The following is a 26,574-nucleotide window of genomic DNA, read 5'->3' on the forward strand; positions in this document are numbered from 1 at the left end:
TGCTTCTGCATCTTTAGTGTTGGGATGACTTTTATAAATGAACCCCCAAGCTCTTCTAGATACAAGAGCATTGATCTTACTGTGAACAATTAGATCCAGTGCTTTACTATGGTGCCCTATGTCTGCAAAATTCCAAGTGTAAAACTAGAGCTATGCCACTGTCTACCCAGGTCACACCAGAATTCAACAAGAAACATCCCATAACATTACCAAACTGGTGCAATAAGCTCTGAGAACTGTGTGTGTAAAACTATATTGGCAACTTTACCAAATCAACCACAAACTACGTCAATACACATGCGGCTGGAGCTGTGATTGAATAAATATACACTGCACACAATACAGTTTCTGACAGAACAACAGCAAGTTCTGTAAAAGGAATATAAAAAGCAGTAACAAAACTCTTTGGGGGTCATTTACCAATAACCATGCAGTACTGCAAGTATATATATATACCATTTTTTGCTAATACTACGTGGTTATTGATAAATGTGCCACTAAGGGGCAGATTTACTAATGCACGAACGGACCGAAAGCGTCCGAACGCGTTTTTTCGTAATGATCTGTATTTTGCGACTTTTTTGTCGCTGTTGCGACTTTTTCGTATGTCCCGCGTTTTTTTTGTCGCAATTACGACTTTATTGTATATTTTGCACAACTTTTTCGTCGCCGTCGCGAAAAAATTGGATTGGTTTTTCCGCCGTTTACAATTGCTCATTACGAAAAAATTGTAGCGGCAATGAAAAAGTTGCGCAAAATACATGCAGTACTGCAAGTATATATATATATATATACCATTTTTTGCTAATACTACATGGTTATTGATAAATGTGCCACTAAGGGGCAGATTTACTAATGCACGAACAGGCCGAAAGCGTCCGAACGTGTTTTTTTCGTAATGATCGGTATTTTTGCGACTTTTTCGTCGCTGTCGCGACTTTTTCTTATGTCCCGCAATTTTTTTTGTCGCCATTACGACTTTATTGTATATTTTGCGCGACTTTTTTGTCGCGGTCACGAAAAAATCAGATTGGTTTTTCCGCTGTTTACAATTGCTCATTACGGAAAAATTGCAGCGGTGGCGAAAAAGTAGCGCAAAAATACGATAAAGTCGTGATGGCAACGAAAAAAATCTCGCAAAATACAAAAAAAACGCGACAGCGACAAAAAAGTCGCAAAATTTTTGTTTCCAATCCAATTTTTTTCCCATTCGGAATTCAGATTCTTGGATTAGTAAATGTGCCCCTAAGAGTTTTGTTATTTATAAATATTGCACACAATAATCATCATTTACCTGTGATTTTGTACATATTTCTAAACAATCCTGAACAGGTTAACCATATTTATGGAAAGCCAGGGAATTAACTACACATAAGTCACATAAAAGTCACATGCATTTCTAAGAAAAAAACAAACACGATTTTGCACATGCTAAAAGTTTGAAGATACACATCCCATTGACTTTTCTGGCATCTGGACAGATCTGATATCATCTTAACTGGATTTTTATTGTAATCACTTTTTAATAAACTGTGCTCAATTGCAGTCACGTTTAACAGTGGCATAACCCAAAATAACCCAAAATTTGACATTTCGGTTCCACCCAGTGCCAGACATTTTGTAAAAATTCTGTGCTCTCTCATTTTAGGAGCATTTACTGGAGTGGGGTTTAGTTTAGGTAGGCAAACTATATATTGTTTTTTTTTTTCAGAAGAATCTGTTTTTTGTGTATTTCCACTTCTGAAACAAGATTTAGAGCTTGAAATACAAAAACAAAAAAGAAAAATTGATATTATTCATGATTTAGGGATTTATACCAGAAACATATTTCATTTTCTGTGCTGAAAAAGGCAGAATCCTGGATTCGGTGCATCCCTATATATGATATAAGATCGCTACTAGTAAAAAATCAATTTGAATTATGATTTCTTTTCAGGTCATAATTCTGCATTTAATTATATAAAAATGCATTTTATAAATGAATGGGTTGTAAAATATACTCAGCAAATACAAAGAAAAGCAATGTTTTACAAAAGAAATCTCCAGCTACTGAAGCAGGGACGTAGTTTAGCAAGCAGGATCATGCATTATGAGCAGCAATTATGAACAGAGATGACTTAAACTTAATTACAATCATAACTGTATCTCTTTAAGAGTCAGAAGAAGTAGAAATCATTCCCTCCCAAATATAAAGGAGCACTGACCCCCCTCCCTGCCTTCATGTGGCAATCCCCAGAGTACTAAGTTCAGATCACAGAGATCCAGCAGAAGGTAAGTTCAGTGGTGCCGTGCAGAGGTTGTGGCAATGGGGGAGGAGGCTGCAGAATTCCAGAAATCTGTGTTGGGGACAGACTAAACCATCTGCAGCGGATTGCAGGACAGGATCCCCAGCCTCTTCTCTCTCAAGGTGCAAGGTGAATGCATTTTTGTACAGCACTTGTATTACTATTCCTCCTACTGGGGAAGGAAAGGGGATGGCAGACAGAGGGCACCTGTGGGCCTAATAGCTGAGAAAATACTCATGCAGACATGGTACTGTGTGCCCAGGAGAGAGACAAGAGATCCCATGCAGGTGTAATTATTTAGTTAATTACTTTAGGAATCATTGAAGAGTGATATTTTCCACACTTCCATTTAGTGTGTTTTTTTCCAAAGTTGTAAGAATGGCAAATGGCAAGAGGAGACTCCAAAGAGATTATTCTGTGATAAATATTGATGCTTTGGATACAGAATTTTAGGATATGGTTGAATACCAGATGCTCCTCTTAATGTTTGAATGAGCACTGAACTGAATCCAATCCCAGATTTGCTTTTCAGATACCAACACAGTCAATAAAATCGCTCCATCTATGAGCTTTTCTGGGTAGAAAAAGGAAAACATGAAATAGTTTGTGTATAAATGGTAAAGAACACCTATTGCACATTTTAGGAAATATAGCTGTTATTAGGGAGTGTCTGGTTCCATAATGAAGCAAAAATCAATTTGACATGACTAAGAATAGCCTTACTTGCTTAAAGGAGAACCAAAGCTTAACTAAAGACATAGGCTAGAAATGTTGTACATTATGACTTTTTAGGGTGGGGGGCATGCATAGCTTTATCACTACAGTTAGGGACATGGTAAATTGTGAAGTTTTAGTTTATCACTTGCTGTTGTGATTACTATGGAGCAATGGTAGATTATACTATGGAGCAGTGGTAGATTATACTATGGAAAATTACGGCAGTCACCTAGGATTCATGGTTCTGGAGGGCCACACCATTTGCCTGGATGAAATCTGCCCCGAGGAAAAGAGACAAACTATTATTCCAGTAACATCTTCCTGCCACTTTCTAAGCATGGCACTCCCCTCATAAACTGCTTATGAATATTGCTGGGGTAACTGCATAAAATACTGTAGGGCTACTGTGTCATGGAATGCTATGGTCACTGTGTATGTTGTTGACACAATTGTCATGTCACCATCATGTAATGCTGGGGCTGCAATGGTATCTGTGTCATAAAATGTAGGGTCACTGTGTCTTATGTTACTAGGGTGATTGTGCCATAAAATTCTGGGGTCATTGTGCCATTAAATGTTAGGACTATTGTGTGCTGGAGCCAGTCTTATAAATTACAGAGACCACAGTAGCACAAAATGCTAGGGTCACTATACTGCAACCACTGTGTATATAAAGTATGTTGTCGGGACAACTGTGTCATATAATGTTGGGGACAAATGGGTCATAATATGTGGCAGTGTTTGTAGGGCCCCCCTGCAGAGGAACTTTCAGGGCCCCCCTACGAAGAACTTCTGATGCCCCCAACATTTATATTAGCACATGGCGTGACGTCACATGGCGGTGACTTGGAAGCAGTGGCGGTGGCAGGCGCTTGTAGGCCCCTCAGATCCCGGTGGCAGTGGGGCCCTTCAGGACTCGGGACCCCCCCACATTGCGGGGTCTGTAGGGGCCTTATTGATGCCACTGAAATGTGGGTTGAGGGTGTGGCTCCATTAAAAATGGAGATATTTGGGGTAATGGGCATTCTGAAAAAGCAAATGAGCTTAAGCTGTTATTTTCCCTAATGTACACTATAGAGATGTCAGTTACACAACCTGCTCTGCACAGGTACATATGGCTCAGCTCAAAACAAATTGTCAGCTGCTGACACAGGATATGGCACATAAATGGTTAAGCCTAGGCCACTTTTTCTGATTTTCTTCCACTCCCTTTCATTTGGCATGGTACCAGTGAATATGAGATTGTAAACCTATAAAAATTAGAAAATGAGTAAGATCTCAGCCTGGCAATTATAGGTCTTTAGGTCTGACGTCTGAAGTCATTTCAAAAGTTTGTTAAGGAGTCCCATACAAGATTATGTTCCGGAGAATAGCATTATGATCAGCAATCAGTAGGATTATGAAGTCATGATAGATAAATTTGATTGCTTCTTATGATAAAGTAAGTAGGAAGTCGGGCAGTAGATGTGATCTAACTGCTCTAACCCTACTAACTAATGACCTCTTATTGGCTAATAAGACTTTCAAGGATAAAGAAAGCCCTGTGCAAGCCTACATAGGGAGCCCTAGCTTGTGTGTCTGAAATGCCTACACATCCAGGCATTCATTGGGAGGCAGAGATGCTTGTCCCTGTTAGTGCTCACTGTGGGGCAAGGTGCAAAGTCCAACAAATATGGTGATTTGCTCTTGTTTTCTGCATGTTGCACCATGCTACCAATGATGCCTACAAAATGATATTAAATTAACAATTTACACTGCTAATTAGGTTCCTCACCTTTTACCTAGTTTTTAAAAACTTTATCACTTGTTTTAATAATTCAATGTTCATGTCTTTATAGACTTTGAAACATGACTGATTTCTTAGATGTTGTACCTAATACAGACAAAGTCCAATGCATGCAGCGTCATATATGACATTCGGAATGGCTAGATCAGTCAGTGCTATGCCCAAGGTTGGCAAGAAACATATTTTGCAGTGTTACATTTCAGTTAAAGGGAAATATGTATATAATATATAAATAAAGCAGCTTCACTTCATACATGCAGCTTTATGAACAATAAATGAATCAGCTTTTTCAGCTAATTTCCTTATATTTTAATGTTTATGGAACATTAAAGAAAAACCTACCCACTTTCTATTTATTACTATAGAATTTGTATTTATAAAATGGCAAACTCTAACTTTCACCCATTGATAAATACGCTTCTAAAAATCCTATAGAAATGAATAGAAAGTGGGTGAGTTTTCATTTAGTGAGCTCTAATTTCACACTTGATGTTCTGCAATTTATGCTTCTTACATATGGTTTTGTATTATCTCCCAAACAATCAGTTTAAGTTATCTTCAAGGACTTTTTAACTCCTACTCCTTTTCACTCCCACTTTTAGTACATCTCTATCCCTGTCTCTTCTGCTTCCTTTTTTATGGTGTGTCCTTCTTTATTGGTATAAACATGGTTACTGTTCCTATGGACTTGACTGAAGTTTGTTTGGAAGAGAAGGTATGACCTATGTGATCTTATCGAGTTACCTACTTTGCAAGAGCTTATTTACAAATACTATTGTGAGTGCACAAAAATGGATGCAACCATTGCATGACTTAGTGCTAGTCTAAAGACACACCTCGCAATTTCCTCCCGTTTCGCTCAGTGCCAATGTGTCCATCCCACATTCTGTTCCAAATCGTGTACAAGTGCGCCTATTTACATAGGGAACCCACCATCTGGTGCAATTATGTCAGATGCAACTCCAGCTTGTGGCCACAGTTATACTGGAAATTGTGGGGGAAACACTGCATTCTGGGTAATGTACTTGTACTTGATCCCAGCTAAGATATAACTCATCCTTATTGGAACTAAAACAATCCGATTAATCTGTATTTAATTCTTGCAGCACTGGAGGGTACAAGATAACCAGACCTATTGTAGGGCATTATCCTACACCTATATGTTGGGCAATGCCATGTGAGCTAGAATCTTAATAACTGATGACTAATATCTGTAAATAATTCACATTGCTAAATATTAAATATACATCTAGCATTCTCTGAGTTGCACCTATAGCAGTGTTGTTGGATTATGGCCTCTTTGTTCTATAGGGTATATTTGTATATTTGTGTCAGTGTTATCTGCAGTCTCTTATCTCTTATCTGTAGCCTCTTACATTCAGCTTGTAAAGGAGCTGGAAGTATCATTTTCCATTTATTATTTACATATATATATATAAAGAGCCAAAATGTTCCACAGCGCTGTACAGTGGATTGAACTGCCCCTTTAAAGGGGGTAGGGAGGGTTTGTGTTAGGTTTTTACATAGTACTGAGATCAATGAGCCGATGTGGTCCTAGATCCGAGAGTAAAATCAAGTCTGCCCCATCAACATCTGGATGATATTTGGCCTGATGTTGGTCAGGGAGACCTGTTGGAAGGCCCCATACACGGGCAGATAAGCTGCAGAAACAGTCTGAAGGGGCAGCTCAAATCTGCCTGTGTATGGCCACTTTAAGTCGAGTGGTATTCATGGTAGTAGTCATGGTATCCATAACTGGGTCTAAGTTAAGAGTCTTATATAGGTTGTGATTGTTGTGTATTTTTTATACCTAAACATTGAAATGTGGAGACTTATAATTGGCATCTGACACGCTGAGCCATGTCGGCTATAGATGCCAGTGCCCTTAAAGCTATATAACCCTACCATCTGGTTAAAGTGAAATATTTTCTTCTAAGGGCAATGACAGATGGTACGCTTTGTCACCTGCAGGAAATCTCCTTTCCCGTGGGCCACAAAGGGCCTGAAAATACCTGGCAGCCTGAATTCATTGGGGTCACATTTACAAAACTTTGTATGCAGTGATCTTGGGTAACTGTGCAAAAATGTGGGAGCCTGGCAATGGCCTTCTTCCATTGTAAATGAGCAGGTAGCTATATAAGGAACCCCATTTAGATTTGTCATGCAGTAAAGTGTGACCAATAAAACAAAAGTACTCGTAACTTGAAGAATGTAAGAATACAAGTTAGTGGAATCTGTGTGCTATGGCTACCAAATGCCAAGAAAGCACATTCTGTGATTGTATCAATGTATAAAGCATACACTCTATGTGGGGAATTTCATTAAGCAGAATTTGCTGAGTAGGTTATATAAAACAGGGATGTGAAACCTAATGTCTGCTGCAAGTTTTCATTCAGCAAACTACGACCCACTAAACACTTGTTTAAAAAACAAAAAAGGCTAATAATATGCCAGAAGAAAATGTAGGTTTGGCCCCTTTTGGATTAGAATCCACCTGTCAATGCACACATGGGACAGATTTTGCCCAGAAAATGAACAAGTGTTTTCGGATGGAAATCTGCCCTGTGTTCAGTGACAGGTGGATTCCAGCCCTGTGGATGTGCAAACATATGGGACAGATTCTTTGTGAGTAGAAAATTGTTGGTAGAAAAATTGTATGCCATTAGGCTAAGGCTTTAAAATGATTTTAGTTTTTATAGGATCAAGCCAGTGGCACTTTAATAAGCTTCATTTAATCTCTTCAGGATTTTGGAAGAGTCACCCTGTCCTGTGGAGGGAGTGGCACAAGGGACATAGTCAGGCAGTAGTCATAATCATGACTCAGTTCCCTGAGGCTGACTACTCTGCACATTACTAATGCATTAAAACTCACACCTAAAGCCCTATTTACCTTAAGTCTCACGAAAGCAGGGAATTTATGGATGCAGATTGTCATGTTTTTTCCCCAGAATCCAACATAAAAGCAGGCATGTATATTCACTTCCACCATGCCAATGTGCACAGTGTTAATAACGCCATTCGCTTCTTATTTGCTTGGCACTAGTGAGTAATTAGTGGTTATTGACATAGCCGCTAATGGAACCAAAGCTGGTGGAAACGCCATGATTCCTTCATATCAATGCACACATTTGTGCATAATTCTTTAGAGCAGACTGCACGGGCGCATTGGCCCTAGCCGCAAGTTGCTTGAGGCTTTTATTGGCACAAATTACTTTGTAAATGGCGTCAGTGTTTTCTTAATTTTGCTGCCTTGCACCTGTCTGTATGATGCAGCAAGATTTGCACTTGACAACTGTGAGTGCACCATTCCACATAGAAGTGGGTGCAAAGTGCATTCAGAATTCAAGGCAGGGAATAAGTACAAGGCTTCCCTGTACCCCAGTGTGCATCCTCTGCCTGATACATTACTACAAGTACAGCAGGAACAAGGGTACAGAGCAGGTACAAGTGCTCCTTGAATAGAAACTAATGGATGTAACTATTTTATCTGCAATCCAGTAAATTCTGCTCCTTTACCATCATTTTGTCAGGACATCTGGTCACCATGAAGGATAATAAACCCCAATGATTAATATTTTAAGAAGAGTATACATAACAAGGCACATGTATAAAGTTTTGTGCATTTGCAGAGAAACCGCTTACATAACACAACCAAAGACAAACACAATAAGCAAAGCCTTACATTAAATTATATATTGCACCGCACAACCATTTTAGCAGAAGTCCTGAACTTTATATCACAGTCCCCTATATCTCAGCAACAACATTGCTGCAATACAATTGGCTGGATTATCAATTACTTAGTTAGTCTATTTAATATACAATAGTAGTTTATCCTTCAGTATTCTTTAGCAAGTGTGCCAGTTAACATTCCAGTTATACACTCAGTGAAAGGCTTACATCTGGCCCTGGGCTAAAAAAATCTATATGATTTAATTATATAAAGAATTATAAACCAACACACCATAATGTAGAATATTATTATTATTATTATTATTATTTTTTTAAATGTGTGCACACAGTGTCCATGTCTAACAAATAAGAGGTTATGTAATAAAAAGCACTAATTTTGCCCAGGTGCAGTAACCCATAGCAACCAATCAGCAGCAAGCATTTATTGGTCACCTGTTTAAAAGCAAACATTTATTGGTTGCTATGGGTTACTGCTCCTAGGCAAACTTAGTGCCTTTTATTACATATGGGGGATCATCTGTATAACACTGGTATTAAATGTGACATCAAGTCACAGCTGTATAAAAATCTTCATATATTGTAAAAGTTCTTGAAGAATGAAGCAAATATGGTGTAAAGGATGGTTCTGATTAACCCAAACTATAGACTGGCATTCTGTAAATATAGAGGCATCACCAGTTTAAACCTAATCTAAAAAAAACTTTTTTGTATTTCAACTTTAAAGCCTACAAACATCAACAATAAATATATCTAACAATGTAAGCATATCCATGGCCGCTGGATCCAGTGGGGCTCATTTATCAACACTGGGCAAATTTGTGCGTGGGCATTAACCCATAGCAACCAATCAGCGATTGGCTTTTTTAGCCAGCTGCAGGTGGAACAATGAATGCAACTATTTGATTGGTCGCCATGGGTTACTGCCCATGGACACATTTCCCCAGTGTTGATAAATAGTAGTGTTTTTTTTAGTATTTATAATAGTGTGTAATCCAATATCACTGGTGATGTTGCAACCAATCAGCAATTAATCTGGCCATACATGCACCGATAATATTGTACGAAACCTCGTTTCGTACGATATTCGGTGTGTGTATGGCATGTCGGCGAGTCGACCGATATGGCAGGAGGCTGCTGATATCGGTCGACTCGCCGATCGGCCAGGTTAAAAGATTTTGATTGGGCGCCATAGAAGGCGCCTGAGCAAAATCTGCCGTCAGGGCAGAATCGGCAGAAGAAGGTAGAAATCCTATTGTTTCTACCTCCTTATCTGCCGTTTCAGCCCTGAACGTTAGTGGCGGATTGAACGATCTTTCGCACGACCGATGTTCGCACGAAAGATCGAAAATCGCCACGTGTGTGGCCACCTTTAGATTTGAACCGTCACCTACAAGTTAGAAAACAAAAGCAAAGATCTGACCCGATCTCAATTCATGGGAAATTCTGCTGTCATTTTTTCCCATTGCAGCTCAAGTATAGATAAATAACCCGCAGCATTTACAGTCCACTTGCAGACTAACAGTTTGGGGCATTGTTGTGCTTTATTCTAGTGCTTGGAGGCAGTGCTGAGTGGATAAGTGCTCTCTCTTCAGTAGGAGTCACCTCACACGCCACTGGCTTTCACTTTGTAACCTGACTCTCCTGCTGCGTCACCTCCATGCCTCTGGGCCTTTGTCACCAATAGGCACGCTAGGATCAGGGTTTTGCAATATTCCAAACCGCTGACGTGAACAGTTTGAGCATTCTTGACCTTTGCTTACAAATGCGCCTTGCCTGCAATTTCATACCCAACCAGTTTAAAGGGCTTTACTGCTTGCTCCAGTTTTAAATGTTAATTTGTGATGTGGCTTGAAAAGGGAAAGGCTTTCATTTGCTGTTTTGTCTTGGAAATGACAGTAGCATGATCTTAATTTCTCTTAATAATGTGTCACTTTCCCAACACAAAACTGAAAGTTATTTCCTAGTGACAGAAGGCTCTTTAAGTAAAGGTATATGTAGATATATATAAATGTGAAACCTGTTTCATCTTGTGTTTAATCATGGCCCTATTGCTTTCTTTCTTTTTCAGAAGCAAAGGCTAACTTATTTCACAAAACACCGACACATTGCAATCAATGATTATATCAACATACACTCTCCATGACAATTTGCAATATTTATTGAACTTAAGGTGGCCATACACCTCATCGCCAAGCGAGCGGATCTTCTCCTGATATCCTCCACCTACGGGTGGGCAATATCGGGCGAATCCAGGCTAATTTGGTTGTTTGGCCCTGGGGCCAAACAATCGAATTAGAACAACGTGTATAGGCGAAGTTGGATCAGGGACCGCATCAACGAGCCGATGCGGTCCCTGATCCGACTACATTTTTTAACCTGTCCGATCAATATCTGGCTGATTTCAGGCCAGATATTGGTCGGGCAGACCCGTCGTTAGTGCCCCTACATGGGCCGATTAGCTGCCGGTCTAAGGGACTGATATCGGCAGCTAGAATCGGCCCGTGTATGGCCTCCTTTACAATAAGCAAATGTGAACTTCTTGTTGATCGCTACTTACAGCTTCTTTCCTTTTAAAGTATTAAAGAAGACTATTTATTTGTTATTATTGTGCATAATAACAATACTAAAAAGAAGTAATAAAATAAAAGTATGACATATTTTCTAAATAGGCACCTGAGGGGCCTTGGCTAGGGTAGCAACTTTAGGGAAGGGGAGCCTATGTTTAAAAAAATGCTTTAACAAAAACTCTACAACTTGCCACAGGACACTTGAACAGAACTGGGTTACAATATAGTGCCATGGGCAGTGCAGAACGAAATACAGCCCTAAAGTCCTAATCCATTATTCAGGTTCAGATATCAAGTAGCCACATGTGGAATGATCTTAACATACAAAGATTGCAAAACTAATATATATGTCTGTTGATATGATCAGCCATTTATTGTACCTCTGATAGTTAAAGTATGGGAACTGTTAGCCAGAATGGTTGGTACCTGGGGTTTTTAAAGGTTAGTATAAAGGGTCTTTCCATAATTTGGATTACCAAATCTTGAATCTACAAAAATAAAGAAAATAGAAAGTCATAATTACTGTTAAGCAAATTTTTAGGCTCCCCCCAGTGATTAAAATTGCTTACCTGAGACCGTGGGCTGGTACCCCATTTAGCGTAAAACTGCACAGCCCTGAGATACTACAGTAATTGTATGAAAATGACAACTGTCAGTGCTTGAAAGGTAATGAATGCTTCCTCACATTGGCCTCTAATGGGGGAGTTTAGAAAGTAGAGAAATAACATGGAGTCCATTAATGACATTATTCTTTCTGTATCCAGCTCATAGCTGTGTAGACAATATCTAAAGACATTTGGGTTCATTGCCCATGTATTAAAATGTTTTCTCTTCTTGAGTGACCTCAGAACTTGAACCTCACATATCTGGATTGTTCTTTCTTTCAGCTTCACTGATTTCTGAACATGTCCTTCCTGTTTAGTTGGATCTCCAGTGGTTTTAGTGGTGTCCTTCAATTTTTAGGTAAGGTTAAATGTAATTGTGTGTGTAAAATGTAATTGTGCGTGCAAGTTATAACAAGGAACACATTTAAATGGTGAAGTTTAACTGTACATGTTGGGTTACTATTAACAAGATTCTATTTACTCCTTTCTGTTAAGCCATCCTGGTAATTGACATGTTCCTGGTTATTCCTGTATTATCCCCAGCAATGCTAAGACTTGAGGTTTATGGGAAACGGTATTGCAGATCACATGAATATAAAAATACCCATAAAACAACTTGTTCTAAAGCCAGGCCATTGTTTGAATGAATGTTTGCCTTGTATGCTGCAAATAAATTGAAGGAAAGCATAAACTTTAACTTCAGTATTCCAATTCTGATGTATGTGTAGCAGAAGTTATTTGAGAGTTTGTTAAGGGGATGCTCAGAGAAACATCCATTTCAGTGCTAAAAAATGTCCAAATATAACATCTCTGCCCAAAAAGTACAGCCACAAATATCTATATGTGCTTACTTCGAACCTTCCAATCACTTACTCCTTTGCTTGTTAACACTGAAACTGGACCTGTGGGCAAAGCTAAATTTACTTTCTGCAGTTGGTCACTGGCATCCTAATTGTGAAGTCCTAATCCGATTGGGCCCTGCTTTGTTACATTCACACTGCAAGCAGCGCTTGTTCAATCCTGCTGAAGCACTCCTGTTTAGCAAATTAAAAAAACGTGATGAATGGACCAAGGCTGCCACATACACAGAGCAACAAACAGGGCCCACCACCCAATTTTGTGATTTTAGGGACAACCCCTTTTTTCAAGCTGTGCCTGAATAAATAGATAATCTGGAAAGTACAAACTTACTGCAAAAAGTTTTGGAATGGAAAGTTCTTGTCCTTCCTGCTTTCTGCTCCAGCTCAAGCTCTGCTGTGCCTATTGACCCAGGGGAACCCGGAACTGCTGCTACCTTCCGACCAGGCAATAGCTCCAGGGTTGTCTTTGTGCCCAGAGTCAATGGATGCAGCATAGTTGCGACTAAAAAATTGCAGATGTCACTTGCACATCAAACACTGGAAATTACACCAGACGGATTTACATTCCATTTCTGGGGTCAATTAGTCTTCATTATTTATAGTTTTTTAATTATTTGCCTTCTTCTTCTAAGGCTAATGCCAGACGAGGCGTAGAGCGGATATTTTCGGCCATTGGAAATGCCCTTGCTGAAAATACAGCCCTACACCTCCTACATATGCCTGCACCCGAATGAATGCAATACGCTCGTATTCCATTCATTCAGGTGCAGGCACATGTAGGAGGCGCAGGGCTGTATTTTCAGCAAGGGCTTTTCCGCTTTGCGAAAATCATCTGGCATTAGGCTAAATCTTTGCAGCTTTCAAAAGGGGGTCACTGACCCCAGCAGCCAGAAAACTATTGCTTTGTGAGGCTACAGTTTCATTGTTATTGCAACTTTTTACAATACAAATAATAAAAAATGAAGACCATTTAAAAAGTTGCATAGAATAAACCATTCTGTACCATACTAACTTAAAGGTGAACCACCCCTTTAATATTCAAATTATTTTTAGTAGACTTAAGCTGTAAAGATCCAAATTAAAGAAAGATCTCCCTTCCAGAAAACCCCAGGTCCTGAGCATTCCTGATAACAGGTCCCATATCTGTACTGTATTATTATAACTGTATTATTATAGTACAGGTATGGGATCCCTTATCCGGAAACCCATTATCCAGAAAGTTCCAAATTACGGAAAGGCCATCTCCCATAGACTCCATTATAAGCAAATAATTCTAATTTTTAAAATAATTTCCAGTACCTTGTACTTAACTAAGGTATAATTAATCCTTATCGGAGGCAAAACAATCCTATTGGGTTTATTCAATATTTAAATCATTTTTAGCAGAATTAAGTTATGGAGATCAAAATTAAGGAAAGACCCCTTATCCGGAAAACCCAAGGTCCTGAGCATTCTGGATAACAGGTTCCATACCTGTATTTACTTAGGAAGACTTGCTTTGATCAGTAGTCACTATTAGCAAATCTGATGATATGCAATTTTCAAGGGACAATATCCCCAAAAAGTAAGAGAGTGACGGAGTATTATTTCCTTTCCTAAATCATCATCATTTTTTGCCAATGTTTTCTATTCAGGCGAGGTGAAGCCGGAGAGCTCCCACTACTCCTATGACTGTATCATTGCAATGGGAGCACTCTGGGTCTGTCCCACAATATGGAAAATATAACTAAGATTAAAATAACTGTTCTTAATATGTTATTGTCATGATTTTCATACGTGATTTTGTTCTTATGGTAAATACTAAATCACATTTCATCATTTTGTACTTTCAAGGATTATACAAGAAAACTGGGAAATTAGTATTTCTAGGTTTGGATAATGCTGGAAAGACAACCCTGCTCCAGATGCTTAAGGATGGGCGGATGGGACAGTATGTTCCTACTCTACATCCAAGTATGTATTCAGTTTGAGTATTCAGTTTTTAAAGGAGAAAGAAAGTTTTAATCACTAGGGAGTGCCAAATTGTAGGAACCCTCAGTGATTATAATCGCTTAACTGATACCCAGGGCTGGGGTTCGTTTTACAGACATTCCTTTAGTATATTTCAGTATAGGAGACCTGTTGTTTGACTGTAGATAACTTGCCAATTATTATATGGCCTTCCAGGTGCACTTGGCTCACACCTCACAGAATAAGGAGCAGATAACAATGTAGGAGTTAACACTGCTAGGATCCTGGGTTTGATGCCAGTCAGGCAAGGAGCTTGTATGTTCTCCACTTGATTGTGTGGGTTTCCTTTGGGTTCTCCATTTTCCTCCTATATGTAAAAACATACAGTGAGGTTAACTGGCTTCAGATAAAACTGGCCCTAGTATATGTCAATGTGATAGAGACAGGGCCAGGACTAGGGCTAGGCAGAAGAGGCAAGTCTCTAGGGCACAGCGGTGGGGGGGGGGGGGGGCTAGGAACCAAGGTATGTACCTCTGCTACCTCTAAGAGATAGTTGCCAAGAGGGGGCAGTTGCTGAATGGGGGAGGCAGGGCTATTTGATACTGGGGGCTTGCCTTGGGCATCCTTCCTCATTGGCCCAGCTCTGCCTTAGATTCTAATCCCAACATGGCAGAGACTGATGCGAATGATGTATAATCTCTTTAAAGTGCTGCATAATATGTAGGTGCTACATAAAATAAAAGATAATAATATAGTCGACCCATTAGACAAGAAACACTTGAGGCTCTCTTATTATGATGCAATTTCTTTCATTTAAAACTAATTGTATCTGCCCTTTGTTTGTACCTCTTTTCAGGGTTTAATGGACCGAATCAAGCTTTTATATTAACACTAGCATGGTGCTTGGTGATGGGAGCAGGATACAGTTGGATTTGCAGTGCGGTTAGATGGTTAGTCAGGTGATGTTCCCAAAAAGATAGACATTGGTAAAAAAGCCTGGGTAAGGCTGGACTGTAATTAGAAGGAAAGCAGACTTAGAAAGGTTTAGAAATAACAGCTAGGAAGTAATGACATAATAGGCTGGTTCCTATAGAAGTATTCGTAAATATGTCTATCTTTATTTCTGTAGCACTTTCTTCTGTACAGACAGAGAAAAAATGTGAGAAATATACTATTGTTATTTATAACAGCAATCAATCATTCCATTTCTTTTCAAAACCCTGTTGATTTATGCCAGTCACATGACATTTTATCTTTGCTTTAAAATACAGCATCTGAGGAGCTGACCATTGCCGGAATGACATTTACAACATTTGATCTTGGTGGACATACCCAAGGTAAGAGAATAAAGAAGTCATTTACAAAGGGCCAGACGCTAAGGGCCACAAAACACACTAGACCGAGCCCTTCCACTGCTGCCCTTGGTTCCAGACACATATCCATAGGCGGGGGAAGTACAGACTTGTGTATTCCGAATGACAAGCAAGCTAGGCATGCCAGGGATAGCTACATGCTGCCCACCACTTTACTGTGTATGAATAGCTGCCAGCAGGCAGTGCCGTATATAAAAAGAACCCTTTGCATTCAGTTCTAAGAATACAAGAAGTGTCCCTACAGCAACAAATGCAGCTTTCTTGGTGGTATTTGCAACGTGTTCCTTTTTTTAATAATCTAACCCTGAAATGTTAAATGCACTTATATTTAAAAGGCTTTTCACAAGTTAAATACTGCATACAAATAGGTGGCATTCTAGAATCTATGCTCACTGTAGAAAATACACATATCTAACCATATTAACTAAAGGTTAAATTTTCCTTACCAACATGCAGAGTATCCGTATTTACAAATTCTCCCACTCTATTCATACAACAAAAGGGTAAAGCCAGCCATACATGCACCGATATCATCATACAAAACCTTGTTTCGTACAATATTCTGTGTGTGTATGGCGGCTCGACGAGACGTTATCGCAAAGGCTGCAGATATCGGTCGTTTCATTGATCGCCCAGGTTAAAAGATTTTGATCAGGTGCGTAGAAGGCGCCCAAGCAAAATCTACATTTTTGGCTAAATCAGCAGGTTGAAGTAGAATTTCTATTGTTTCTTCCCCCATATCTGACAATTCAGCCCTAAACATCAGTGGAGGGTGGGAACGATCTTTCCTGTAACCAATGGTCGCAGGAAAGATCGTTATTGCTACATGTATGGCCACCTTAAATCATTTATAAATGTTGACATTCTCATATAACACATACATTTATCAGTGATAATTAGGTTTATTGCTGATCTTTATCAGCATCCTTCCTCTCCTCTGGCCTATTCAAGGGGGGGTTAATTCCTATAAAATACTACAACAGGAGGCAACATAGGGCTGATTTTTGGCTTCTGGCACTATGTCAGCCTGGATGTAGGCACACAGAATCGATTCCAGCTGTGAAATGTGTTAAGGTGGCCACAGCGAGCGGACCTTCTCCGGATATCCCCCACCTACAGTTGGGAGATATTGGGTGAATTTAGGATAATTCGGTCGTTTGGCCCTGGGGCCAAACAATCGAATTAGAACGCTGGAATAGGCGCAGTTGGTTCAGGGACCGCATCAACAAGCCGATGTGGTCCCCAATCCGAATACATTTTTTAACCTGCCCGATCGATATCTGCTCGATTTCAGGCCAATAAGCTGCGAATCGGTCTAAGGGACCGATATTGGCAGCTACAATCGGCCCGTGTATGGCCACCTTAAGTATGCATTTTGGTGCCAAAATCCAGTCTGTGTGCCTGCACCCAGGCTGATAGGCATAGTCACGGAAGAAGACTGATGCCAGTAGAGGAGCTACTGCGTTTATTCGAAAGCTGACAATCAGCCCTGTGTGGCATTAACCTGAGCCTTCAGCTTGGCACATGAATTCCAGCTATTATAATTATATAATCTCTCAGTGTGGGAGTGCAAATAAATGAGTGTGGGTGGCTATTTGCATTGCCTCCTAAGCCAAGTTTCCTGCCTCCTGACAAATACCCTTCTAGGTTATAGATGTCAACGTGTCGCCTATTTTGGTGTCCAAATGAAACAGGAAAGACAAGTTTTACGAAACCTTGAATATTTGTTGTAATGTGTTACAAAGAAACTTTAATAAATTATATCAGTTATTTCTAAGACACACTAGATACTACTGGAAGTTCAACTGAGATAATAGTAATACTGTAGAGAAATAACATTTGAATGTAGAGATATGTTATTTGGAAACCTATTATTGTTTACTTTGTTTAAGGTAACAGTTCTTCATTTTTGCCTGATGTGCTTATTTTCTGTAACAGCGGGGCTACTTTCTACCTAGGCTAGCATAAAGCTGTGTTGATGGCAAAGCAATCCTTTCATATTTTTTTTTTGTTCAAAGGATAAGTAAAGCTGGCCATACAAGGGCCAATATTAACTTTTTTAACTTATAAAAAATGAGTTGGTAGCTTATTGGTATACCTGACCAATTACAGCATTTGATATAAACTGTCTGCTGTGAAGCCATGGTGGTTGCCATTAAGGGCCCTGACAGATATGGTGCCCAACAATACCTGCCCCTTCACATTTGTTTAAATTGCTGTTTGTAAAATACATAATATATGGCAATGCTGGGTTATTGCCCAAAAATGCAGAATAGCACATTTTTACGCTATTACTAGGATTGCTGCATGTAATGTGTTTTCCATACAGAGATTAAAATGAATCCAAAGGGGACAGGTATTGTAGGGTATTGTCTCTGAGGAGATTTCTCATCTGGACATGGCCATGAAGCACCCTGCCTGTCAGGGCCCTTAAGCTCAAATTAGGCTTTAGGGCAGGGGCACACAGAATACATCATCCACTTTACTCACCCTGTGTTTTGTACAGAGGCATAGGAGAGCGGATCTGCAGTCATCTGCTCTTTTGTGTAGCCCCATTGACAGGTATGGCATTGTTAAAACATTGATTGCATTTTCTAATTGAAGAAGGTATATTTTTCAGAAGACTTTCACAAGGATAGTAAGGTTTTAATACTCTGGACAAAATAATGTTTAAGATTGTAATGTTTGTTCTTTTCTTTTTTCTTTTCTTTTACTTCTGCAGCTCGTAGAGTGTGGAAAAACTACCTTCCTGCCATTAATGGCATTGTGTTTCTTATTGACTGTGCGGATCATGATCGGCTATCGGAATCTAAAAGAGAACTTGATGTAAGTACATTGTTTCCAAGCTATATCCATTCCTACATTACCTATAGGGCAAGTACAGTTTTATTTTTTATCTTTAAATGTACTAAGTACAGGCTACAGTCTTAGCTTTGCCCATGCAGCCATTGTCTTGCTGCAAGCTTCCACAAGCTTCTTGTCTTCTCACATAGGGACCTATTGTGTAGGATTGGGTCCTATTGTGTATTATTGGGATATTAGGTAATTGGGATGTGATCCCAGTTTATTTTACTTGTATTAGATCTGTGTTGAGGGTGCCATTTGAGGCTCTTTACCCCACTAGATAAATTTTTTTAAATTGTCATCACCTGAAGAGCATAGTTACATTATACATACAGTATAATGTCAGTATTGCTATCAGTAATCATGGTACATCATAATACTAAATTAGTAGGTCTCTCCCTCAGAGTGGGCGAAAATTATTAGGCCACTTGTTGGATTTGAAATTGTTCCTTTTAGGCACAGGAAATATTGTGCCTTTAGGAAGTATAATAAGGCCCCAATGAAGAAGAAAAAGCCCCATGCCTGGGGTTGCCACTCTGCACAAATCTTGCCCCCCTCTGCAACCCAGAAATCACACCTTTATGTCTCTTGGGGTTCTCTCTGCCATGGGACCGTTGAATGGCGTACCCCCTGTATCCCAATGATGGCAGCCATGACAGAAGGATTAGTTTTCATCAGGTATAGACTGAGATTCAAAACAGGCCCTGGAATTTTAAGTACAAAAAGGCCCATAAAACCCCATCATAGGCCCAATAAATAGTGACTGTTGCATTCTAAACCAGCCCCTGGGGCTCAGCTCTGATAGACAAGAGAAATTCATTTCAGTGCACAATAGGACATCTCAACCACAGTTATATAATGTTTAGACAGGCTTATCCCCAAATAAAATTGTCTCTTTAGCAGCAAACTGTTTATATTTCATAAGAGGACTTTATTTACTTAGTGTTTGGTTACAGTAATTTCACTTCAAGTGTTTCTTTACAGTGCTGGGTGTGCTAACTTTAATACTTTATTAGTGTGAGAATGATATATATTTATATAAAGTAGATGTAAACCCTCATATTTTATCCAAATGTAATTGAGATAAATTCAAGTTCACTGCCTGCACATTTTACATAACTGTTAGACAGGACACAACCTGAATATTTGTTACATTTTATCCTCAGACATTGTTAGTATAGAGAAGAGTAATGGGGTAATCTGCACCATATCTATATATAAGCCATGGCTCCCAGATCTTTAGGAACTTCTTGTGGGAATCTGTTATGACACAGAACTTTTTTTCCATGACCATAATTTCATCAATTGTATTCTTAAGGGAGTCTACAGTAATTTGTTTCATTTTTCATGCCTTGGCTATAGTGCATTTAGCTGTGGTCATGATAACCATAAATAGCTGAAATTGTTTTACAGTAAGGGCATTAGGTTTCTGGCACAACTGGGCAGTAGCCAGGTGTTTAGGGATGCTAGTCCCAAAGATAGACTGCACCATGGTATACACCAAAACTACATTTTTAAAAAAATATAAACTGTAAAAAAATGAGGTTTGAGAGTGTCTGTGATGGAGATACTTTGGTTACAGAGAGCATACATTTAAATCAATCCTTTTCCTGAATTGTATAACAGACAGGCCTGGATTTGTAGCGAGGGCACACAGGCCCGGGCCCAGGGTGGCACAAACTTAGGGGCTCCTATATGCAATGGGGACCTCTCCCTACTGTTCCGTGTGTGACTTTAAATGTACGCCGCACTAGGAGTAGGGGTAATAAATCAAATGTTGCACCATGGCCCACTAATAACACGTCTGCTTTATACAGATTAAACCTCCTTTTGTATCCCATGTACTACTGAATTCCTTTCCTGTATTACTCTCCACTATTTCTGCTGGGAGGCTGCACTATGCATCCAGCACTCTGTAATGGAACAGACAAGAGCTGGCCGATTAGACATAAATACACTGACAGAATTAATACAGTTTAATCTGATTTATTTAGAGAATTACATCTTTTAAAAAACATCATCACCAGCCAAAAAAAACAATGGGTTGCCGACCATTCTTTTGCTAATTTTTTGTTATTATATTGAATTCTCCATCACGTTTACATTTTAGGCATTAATGGCTGATGAAACTATAGCCAATGTTCCAATCCTGCTTCTTGGCAACAAGATCGACCGACCTGAAGCTATAAGTGAAGAGAGGTTACTGCATCTATTTGGAATCTATGGACAGACAACAGGCAAGGTACGATATTTACTGCTGAAGCTAAAGATCATTTATTTATTATATGAATCTGATTGGCACTGCAGTCAAAACCTGAATGTCTGTATAAGTGGCGGTTTTACAGGAATGATGTGTGGGCAGCTGCTATATGAACTTACCTTTGCAAAAGGGGTATATTTATAAAGGTGTGAAAAACCAGAATTACAATACACATTGCCATCCTAACACCATGGCACATGTGAAATAATGCATATTCTGGCCCACCCCTGCCATTGGCCAAGCTGAGATCTATCAATATGCCAAGTATTCTAGGACAGGATGTTTGTAAGGGTTGCATTGGTTGGCACAATTCTTAGCAACTTTTTAATTGCTTGTTTTTTAATTATTTGCCTTTTCACTGAGCTATAGCTTTGTAAGGGCAACATTTATATATTTACTTTTTATAATTTATCTTTCTGTTCAGACCCTCTCCTATTTAAAATAAAGCCCAATTGCAAATTGTCTTCAAATATGACTATATTCTCTATATCTCTACATTATATTAAAGGTTCATTTAAAGGTGATCTTTGCCCCTTTAAAACCACGGCTAGGGTAGGCGGTGATCTGATCCAATGTACAAACTAGTTTTGAAGCCTGAAGTGTTTTCTTTCTAGTTATTATTTAATAATAATAACAATAATAATAATTTAAGCACCAACATATTCCATAGCAATAAATGGCCATTTACATTGAACATATGGATAATAAACTAAACAAAAACCTGATACTCAGTAGTATCTACAATTACAATTCCCTGGAAACTAGACCCACAGCTAGGGTAAGTGTTGATTTGGTCCCAGTAGCAGGTCAATTTCACTCTTTTTGGAGCTCAATAGTACAGCACAGTATCTACTGTAACCTGTTGAGGTTCACAATATAACCCCAATTTCAGAGGTTTGGAATGTCAGAGCAGCTTCATCTAATCAATGTTTTTGTTTCACCGATATACTGTTATGAAATTACATTCCACCAGACAAATTAAATAGACAATGTAGCAGCTTGCAGTGTGCATACAATCAAGTCCAGACAGCCCCCACCAGTCAGCTAAATAGTGACTGTCTATGGCATCTTACAGCAGCCCTTCTGGCATTTGCCAGAATCCACTGGACTGCATACCATGTCCTGGCCTGCATACCATGTAACATTGGGAGAAATCCATAGCATCCATAGATGTGTAGACAACATAATGCATAGGGTGCTTGTGTAGACAAGCCAACATTTACACTCATATAGTCATAGGTAGTATACTCAATTGAGGCTATTTAGTTGAGGCTATTAATATACACAAGTATATTAATAGCACTATGTGAGAACAGTACTGTGACAATACCAATGCAGTGTGTAGTTAAAATTTAGATGATTGGCTGATTAGGCTGATTTACTAAGACACGATTTCGAATCCGAATTGGAAAAATTCCGATTGGAAACGAACATTTTGCGACTTTTTCGGTAATTTTGCGATTTTTTCGTATTTTTTGCGATTTTTTCGGCGTCTTTACGATTTTTGCGAAAAAACGCGAGTTTTTCGTAGCCATTACGAAAGTTGCGCAAAGTCGCGATTTTTTCGTAGCCTTAAAACTTGCGCGAAACGTCGCGCCTTTTAAGTTTTAACGCTCCGAAAAAGGCGCGACTTTGCGCGCAAGTTTTAAGGCTACGAAAAAATCGCGACTTTGCGCAACTTTCGTAATGGCTACGAAAAACTTGCATTTTTTCGCAAAAATCGTAAAGACGCCGAAAAAAATCGCAAAAATACGAAAAAATCGCAAAATCACCGATCATTACGAAAAAAAACGCAATCGGACGCATTCGGCCCATTCGTGGGTTAGTAAATGTGCCCCTTAGTCTATGTGCACAAAAAAAATCAACATTACACCACTACCATCATGGGTTCTTAACCTATGGGTCAGGACCCAACATTGGAAGGGTCTCCGATAACACAATGAGCTTTCTTACAAAAGATATGTTTTAGTATGATGAGGTTCATTCAGTTCTTGGACTTATGATTTCTAGAGTCAAATCTTAGTCCCATGAAAAGCTTAAGAAACACTGCACTTCATAGAAGAATACAGATGATTTACCCATGCTGGCAATGTTATTTAGCAAATGAGAGAAACCGACATTCTTCATTGATCCTGAAGTTTATACTGCTCATTAACTAATTACAGGTGCAGCACTTTGTGCTAAAATGTGTGTAGAATGGGGGGGGGGCAAAGTGCAGAGGCACAAGGGAGTGTGTCACGCTAAATATTGTACCAATGAAATAGCACACAAGCAATGGGCTATAATTGCTACCAAATCGGGGTTGCCACCTCTGCTGGCTTTCTTAGCTGGGCAGGGGGTGACAGTGACATCATGGGGGCAGGGAAGAGGCGAGCCATAGTGTCACAGGGAGGGGAAGAGGCGGGGCCATGACACCATGGGGCGGGGCTATATCAGGCAATGTTAGGGAGTCCTGCCTGGTTTTCCTAATTTGGGAAACCAGCCAGGAGGTTTTGCCCCGGACAACCAAAACCGGACAGGTGGCATCCCTATACCCAATAAATTATGGGTGCGAGCTGTGCCCAAATGTGGGCATTTATTATCTGGTATCAAATTTTGCTCTGGATTGCTGTACTTGTGCTGTGGGTAGAAAACATGATGGATTGCACTGAAATAAATAATACATAATTTTACTTTTTGCTTGAAATATTTGTATTAGTAATAGTGGGAAGGCTACAAAGGCAGGGGGCCTAGGGCAGAATGCCGCACAACCACATTTGCTTTTTTCTAGTGCTCTAGGGAAATAGGTGAGCAGGAGATTTGTTTAACTCAATTCCTGACAATTTGTCAGTGCTCCGGGACCAGAGAAGCAGTGTGAGTGACGGGGGCAGTGGAGAGGAGATGGTACTGTGCTTGTGTACTAGTGTAGGAGGCGCAGGGGCGGGGCCTAATGTAAGGTGGCCTAGGGGGCTCAGCAACTGTAAATCCAGGGTTGCTTGTGGCTTACAGCAGTTATTGCATGCTTGATTACAGTTATAAGAGAATGAGTTTAGAGACCTGACTGCATTGCTATATGACTATCACTGTTCCTTAATTCCCTCATTTTAGGGGAAAGTGCCACAGAAGCAGCTGGCAAACAGACCTCTGGAAGTCTTCATGTGCAGCATTCTGAAGAGACAAGGCTATGGGGAAGGCTTCCGATGGTTATCACAATATATTTATTGATGACAAGCTGTATATTAAATCCCACCATTTATTTAACTGTCCTGGATCTATAACTCGTGATTGACTTATTTTCAGCAAGGCAGCGCTGCAGGTTCATACAGAAAAACTGCCGCCATTTTTGGAGTCTGATCTACACAGTGGGCTTTGCAGATCCCGTTACTCTGCTTTCATACACAGAAATACAGGAGCCAAGTTATTCTATAAAACATGATAAAAGAACCAAAAGGCATCTATTTGTAGCCGCTATTTGTTATACATGTTAGCATTTCCGCTGGCATTACACAGATTATATTATATTAATGTACTTTACATCATCATTTAAAACAAAACCCACTTTTTGGCCAATGTGTCCTTCAAAAATGTCCCACCTTAACTTTATAGCAAACTTTGCTTCACAGATCATTTGTTTCTAAAAATTGTATATTAGGTGCAAACAATCCAAAAACGTGAATATTAAACCTCAGCAGCTAAGAGCTTGGGAGTTTATGTAGAAGTAATTTTTTCAATTCAATTTAGATTTTTTTGAGTTTGTTTTCATATGCAAACAAATTGATAAATAAGCCCACAAGTGGATCAGCAGCTCGTCACCCTATAGGGCTCCTATATGAACTCTATTCATAGGTGCGTGTATATAATGGAGTTTTACATGAACGAATGAAGCAAAAAGGAAAACTGCTTGCCATTAGTGGGTACTAGAATTATTAACCAGTAACAAACATCCCTAACAATGCAATGTCCATTTAGGCTCCAGTCTAATGAAGTAGAACAGTAGATATTTCAAGAATAGTAAATATTATTGACTTGGGGCAAAGAATCCTACAAAAGTTAGCTTATTTATTTATTCATTCACACCTAGAAATTACAGTGAGTACAGGTATGGGACCCATTATCCAGAATGCTCGGGACCTGGGGTTTTCCATAATTCGGATCTCCTACCTTAAGTCTGCTAAAAACATTATTTAAACAGTAATTAAACCCAATAGGGCTGTTCTGCCCCCAATAAGGGGTAATTATATCTTAGTTGGGATCAAGTACAGGTACTGTTTTATTATTACAGAGAAAAGGGAATCATTTAACCATTAAATAAACCCAATAGGGCTGTTCTGCCCCCAATAAGGGGTAATTATATCTTAGTTGGGATCAAGTACAGGTACTGTTTTATTATTACAGAGAAATGGGAATCATTTTTAAAAATGTGAATTATTTGATTAAAATGGAATCTATGGGAGATGGCCTTTCTGTAATTCAGAACTATCTGGATAATGGGATTCCGATACCTGTACACTACATATAAAGATTTTTACTTTTTATCATATTATTTGTCCTCTAAACCTTTTGACACTCGATAAACAAAATACCTGAAAATACCAGACACGGACTGTGCAAATTACTGCATTCCAGGATCACTGACCCCAAAAGACAGGGATTCTGGTAGGTTGGGGTGTAACTGGACATGGTTGGGGCAGATCAAGGGCAGCACCTATATTTTTTATTCCAACATTTTGCACATTTGTACAAGAGTAAAGAAGCTCTTTGCAATGTATTGAAAGTGGCTAAACATTGGGGGATTGCTAATAATTCTTCTACCGTACTATTTGTTTACTTTACTGGTGAAGTGAATAATGGATATACACAACAGTTATTTGTTATTATGCATATTAAAGATGACACATTATGGCAAGGAACCTATTTCATTGGTTGCTATAGTTTCATAATTAACTGACAACATAGATAACATAGAATTTTATACTGTTATAGGCATTTATGAATCCCAGGGCTTCTGGGAAATATGTTCACAGAGAAAAGAAATGTATATTTTATTACATATATTTTGCATGCATAAAATGATTTTATTTTAAATATTCTAAGCAATAAACTACAAAGGCTGGATCTCTTTAAGCTGTTACATTTGTCATTACTACGTTGCAAATTTTGTGGCAAAAACATCAAAATTGAACAGAAAAGAATATTTTTTCATTCATTGTATTTAAATATTAGTAGCAGTAGTAATATTTACTATATAATGCAGCGGTGTAACTACATTGCACCAACCCCCCAGAAAAATTTTTTGGAGGGTCCCGGCACATAGCCACCCCTCCACGCCCCCTGCTAGCGGCCCACTCACGGCTGGGGGGAGGATTTCTATAACTTTAGAATACCTTGGGAAGTCCTGTTTAGAATTTCCATGTAGCTTGAGTTTAATTTTTAGTCCCTTTATAAGTAAATATTGATCTGAAATATAAAGATTGATGCAAATGATGGTCCACAATCTGGGAAGATACTGCCAAGACTTCAATGAATATCCTGGTACATATACCATGGAATATAAAGTACCATACCGTGGTATACCATGCTATATAAAGTAGTAAGCTGTGGGTACATGGGTCAAGTCAGGCTAAGCAAACATTATTCAAGGCGCAGTCCACTTTG

General features: G+C 39.2%; 1 protein-coding gene across 1 annotated transcript; it reads left to right on the forward strand.

The window, feature by feature from the left end:
- The first annotated feature begins 2,271 nt into the window (after positions 1-2,271).
- sar1b (secretion associated, Ras related GTPase 1B) lies at positions 2,272-26,043 on the forward strand. Its single transcript, NM_001015871.1, is given in 7 exon segments — positions 2,272-2,414; positions 11,936-12,011; positions 14,347-14,466; positions 15,735-15,800; positions 18,559-18,662; positions 20,791-20,922; positions 24,028-26,043. Coding segments are annotated over 6 exon segments (597 nt in total). The 5' UTR covers positions 2,272-2,414; positions 11,936-11,953; the 3' UTR covers positions 24,145-26,043.
- Positions 26,044-26,574: the final 531 nt, after the last annotated feature.

This window comes from Xenopus tropicalis, chromosome 3, assembly GCF_000004195.4.
Source record: "Xenopus tropicalis strain Nigerian chromosome 3, UCB_Xtro_10.0, whole genome shotgun sequence".
NCBI lineage: Eukaryota > Metazoa > Chordata > Amphibia > Anura > Pipidae > Xenopus > Xenopus tropicalis.